Genomic DNA, 4,548 nt, shown 5'->3' on the forward strand with positions numbered 1-4,548 from the left:
ACCCTTTGTTATTGTTACTTGCTGTTTTCATTAAAAATTCCAGAGAGATTCAGGAGAGGCAGAAGGAAGCTCCAGTTTGGCTTTACCCTCTGTATACCACGAGCATGGAATGCATGGAGTACTCCCTGAACATCTCTGTCTGTGTCTCCTCCCCAAATCTCTCTCCCTCAAACTGCAGTTCACCAGCAAATGTCATTGTCACCTGATCTTAACACAGATGCCCTTCTTTCCTTCCTTCCTTCCCTCTCCCCCAAGAGATGCAATCTGTGAGCCCCACGTTAGTGCCTGCCAGCTTCTCACCTCACATGTCTGACCCAAAAGCTCTTTGGACCTGTATCCCAGGACTGTCTGGAGAAGAAGAGTGCAGGCACCAGCACTGCCCTGCCTGGATGCCATCCAAGGCTTGTGGGCTGGAGCTGGCTGGCATCCCTGCATAGAGCTGGGGCACAGGGAGTCCTGCTCGGTGGGGTTAGATTCTGACTTCTACCAGGAAGCCCAGAATCCCACTACTCATCACAATTAGCGTACTAAAAGCCATAGGAAATCCTCAAGCATTTCGTTAATAACTAATGTTATTAAATAGACAATTAATAAGAGCAGTCAAGTGAATTGTTATCTCTAATAAAAGCCCCAACAATTGCTAACAAGTTAGGAAATGCCAGCACAGAAGTTCTCAAAGAAATAATCCCCTGCCACATTGCCCCTACGCAGAATAACCAGGGTTACTAACAGGTTTCCTGGGTGAAGACTGTAGCCTATCTGGGAGCAAGGAAATTCCCGCGGCGCCTCACTAACACATTTTTAGAGGAGCCCAGGGACAATTTCACAGGGATGCTAACTTTCTGCGGCTGGCACGGAATACGCCCGGAGGGGGCGAAGGCTCCCCGAGACAAAGCCGGGGCTGATTCCGGCACGGTGCGGGCAGAGGGAAGCAGGCAGGGGATGGGCAGCGGGCAGGGCAAGGACAGCGGGCAGCGGGCTGCGGTAGTGGCAGGGGCTGGGCAGGGGCGGCACGTACCGGGCAGGGACAGCCGGCTGGGGCAGGGACCGGCGGCTCTGCCCTCCCGCTCGGCCCGGGGCCGGTTCCGACCCGCGCACGGACATGACTAAGCAGCACCTCTCCCTCCGCGGCCGCTCCCGCCGGGGCTGCCCGCCCCGCACCCGCGCACGGCGCGGACTCACCTGCCGGCCCCGGCCCCGCCAGCCCGCGGCGCGGCTCCTCCGCAGGGGCCGCCCGAGGCTCCTCCGCCCCGCTCCAGCCGCTCCGCCGGCGCCAGCGCCGCCCCGCTCCAGCCGCTCCGCGCCGCCCCGCAGCCGCCCCGCTCCAGCCGCGCACCCCCCGCGCCCGCGGAGCCGCCGCCTCTCGCCGCCGGGGCGGGCCGGGGGCTGCCGTCAGCCGCGGCTGACGCAGGGCTCTTCCTGCCGAGGATGAAGCCCCCGGCGGCCGCCAGCCGGGAGCCCCCGCGCCCGGCGGCGCTCGGGGCGGCCGGGGACCCCCCGCGCCCGCGGTAGGGCGGCGCTTCCCCCGCTCCCGGCGCGGGCAGCGCCTCCCGCCGCCGCCGCGCCCGCCGCAGCCCGGAGGAGCCCCGCAGCCCCGGCATGGAGCGCCCGCTCAACCTCAGCTGCCTCGCCGATACGACGCCGGACAGCGGCAACAGGAGCGGGTCCTCCGCCGGCACCGAGGGCGGCCAGGCCCATCTCTCCGTCTTCAGCGTGTTGGTTCTCACCCTGTTGGCCATGCTGGTGGTGGCCACGTTCCTCTGGAACGGGCTGGTCCTGGCCACCATCCTCCGCGTGCGCAGTTTTCACCGGGTGCCCCACAACCTGGTGGCCTCCATGGCCGTCTCTGACGTGATGGTGGCAGCCCTCGTCATGCCCCTCAGCTTGGTGCACGAGTTGTCCGGGCGGCGGTGGCGGCTGGGCCGGTCGCTCTGCCAGGTGTGGATCTCCTTCGATGTGCTGTGCTGCACTGCCAGCATCTGGAATGTCACAGCCATTGCCCTCGACCGCTACTGGTCCATCACCCGACACCTGGAGTACACACTCCGCACCCGGCGCCGCATTTCCAACATCATGATTGCTCTCACCTGGGCGCTCTCTGCCTTCATCTCTCTGGCCCCGCTGCTCTTTGGCTGGGGAGAGACTTACTCACAGGACAGTGAAGTGTGCCAAGTCAGCCAGGAGCCTTCCTACACCATCTTCTCCACCTTTGGGGCTTTCTACCTGCCCCTCTGCGTGGTGCTCTTTGTGTACTGGAAGATCTACAGGGCTGCCAAGTTTCGAATCGGATCTCGCAAGAGCAACTCCATCACCCCCATGACACCAGAAGCACTGGAGGTAGGTCAGCTTGCTTGTGTCTTGCTCGGGTCAAGCACTGGCAGCAGGCAAAGCCTTTGTAGAAGTGGGGGAAACTTAAACCAAAAGTGTGCAAGTGAACAGTGATCCACCAAAGCCCTGTGGATCCTGGAGCTTCCTAGGGAAGGCTGACTTCAAAGCTTGCAAACCCAGTCTGTCGGCTCCTTCCGAGCCCCCAGCTGTGAGAACTCAAGGTGTAGCTGAAACAACTTTGGGACATACTGCGAGCCTGAGCTCCACGTGGGCGAGCGGTGACTCACGGATGTCCCCCCATGGAATGCTGAATCAGTGCTCGCCAGCATGAGTAAGGGGTCACCGTCCCTCCCCTGGGGAGGCAAGGGGACAGTGGATGGATGGGCAGCTGTGTCTGCCGGGGACGATACCCTGGCAACCAGCTGGGGCTTTGGGGACACTGTGAATTTACCCAGATAGAAAGCACTTGTGCAGAATGTCCTTGGAAATCTTTCCTAATCATGACTGCATCGTGTCAGTTCATCCCAGGCACGGTGACTCTGCACTGTAAAGATTTCTTGCCGGGAGGAAGCAAATGTGTGCTAATTTTCTTTCCTCTCCTACCAAGAACTCTTAAACTCAATGGGTTTAGAGAAGTAAGCAGACTTCTGTGCACGGCATGTGGGTGTGTGCCTGTTCTGCTGATCAGATTGTAAGTGGGGAAGTAATCTCATTGTGCTACATTGTGAGTAACCCCACATACCCTCAGTACTCTCTCTAGTTTCTTATCTCACTTAAATAGTCTCCATCACCCAGAAGAGGTTGTACAGCCCCCTTGCCCTCAGTTAGAGTGTGACCTGCATAGCCTGTGTTTCCCCTGGAGCCCTGGCCCTTGCTTGCGCTGTTGGGCTCTGTACCTGCCGTGTGGGATCACCTGACTGGGGTGCATATGGTGCAACTTGTGTTTGTGTTTGGCAGGTGAAAGAAGCTGCCCAGCAGCCACAGATGGTCTTCACTGTCCGTCACGCCACTGTGACGTTCCAGACGGACGGAGACACGTGGAGAGAGCAGAAGGAAAAGAAAGCTGCCCTCATGGTGGGCATCCTTATTGGGGTCTTCGTGCTCTGCTGGATCCCCTTCTTCATCACAGAGCTCATCAACCCACTCTGCTCATGTGACATCCCACCCGTTTGGAAGAGCATTTTTCTATGGCTGGGCTATTCAAATTCCTTTTTTAATCCACTCATCTACACTGCTTTCAACAAAAACTACAACAACGCCTTCAGGAACCTAATCTTTAGGCAGCAGTGAGCAGAAAAAGCTTCCCTGCTGCCCCAGGAAGCTGATTTTAAGTGTCATTGATTCTGACCAAATTCCTGAGGAAGTTCAAAGCCACAGATACTGAGGTGATGGTAAAAATGCATCACCATGGGTTGTATGTCTCAGACACAGTCCCAGTCCCTAGACAGGCTCTCCACCCCAGCCTCTTAGCTGCTGTTTTTCTGCAAGTAGCATGTAAGGGCTTCTCCTGCCAGCAGCCTGGCATCCTTGCTCCAGTGCCCTGCTGTGTTCCTCCTGCCTCCCCAGTGATGCTCTGCTTGGTGGCACCAAAGGTGCAGAGGAGTCCACAGGCAAAAAAACCTTGGTTTGGCCACTGCTGGTATCCCCCAGCATTAATTACCTTTGTCCCATGTGCAGAGCTGGGGCCCTATAACATCAGGAGGTTTTGTGATTACATATGAGAGTACATATTTTATGGCTTGGCTGTAAACATGGTTTGTCTTGTCTTTCACTGGTAAAGACTGCAAAGTGGTTTTTTTGGGGGGGAAATAAAACCCCTGGTAAGGGTTAAGCACAGACTACAAGTACCAAGCTTTTCCTCACATACTTTGGGAAGAACAAATTGTGTCTCTTTGCTTTCGGATTCTGTGTAGCAGGATTTTTTTTTAAAAGCAAACTTTTTGTGAAAGCTTAATGCATGGTGTACTCTGGAATGAGAGAGAATGCATGGGAAACTCACCTCTCATTCCCCAACTGCTACATGTGAGCATCTGCCTCAGACCTTTATGTTTGGAAATACCAGCTGTAAATGCTAATTTTCCTGCCTGTTGTTTCCCATTTTAAAACATTAATGTATTTTGAGCAGCTGTGGGCAGATTTCCTGTAGTTTCAGGGGATGCAAGGGGTGTATTTCAAGTTGCCTTTCAATGAGGAGTTGTGTTTTACTATATCTGAATGCAA

The 4,548-nt window shown here is 56.3% G+C and overlaps 1 protein-coding gene across 1 annotated transcript; it reads left to right on the forward strand.

Moving 5' to 3' along the window:
* Positions 1-1,599: 1,599 nt before the first annotated feature.
* Positions 1,600-3,749, forward strand: HTR5A (5-hydroxytryptamine receptor 5A). The gene is made up of 2 exons (XM_059869652.1): positions 1,600-2,337; positions 3,286-3,749. Exons 1-2 carry the CDS (start codon positions 1,600-1,602, stop codon positions 3,616-3,618), a joined length of 1,071 nt encoding a protein of 356 aa, XP_059725635.1. The 3' UTR covers positions 3,619-3,749.
* The last annotated feature ends 799 nt before the right edge of the window (positions 3,750-4,548 follow it).

Source organism: Haemorhous mexicanus, chromosome 1, assembly GCF_027477595.1.
Source record: "Haemorhous mexicanus isolate bHaeMex1 chromosome 1, bHaeMex1.pri, whole genome shotgun sequence".
Taxonomy (NCBI): Eukaryota; Metazoa; Chordata; class Aves; order Passeriformes; family Fringillidae; genus Haemorhous; species Haemorhous mexicanus.

Bases quoted from the DNA above. Each gene is read 5' to 3' on its own strand.
- HTR5A (XM_059869652.1), top strand. From the start codon at position 1,600: ATGGAGCGCCCGCTCAACCTCAGCTGCCTCGCCGATACGACGCCGGAC. The intron at 2,338-3,285 runs GTAGGTCAGCTT...TGTGTTTGGCAG, and splicing joins TGACACCAGAAGCACTGGAG to GTGAAAGAAGCTGCCCAGCA.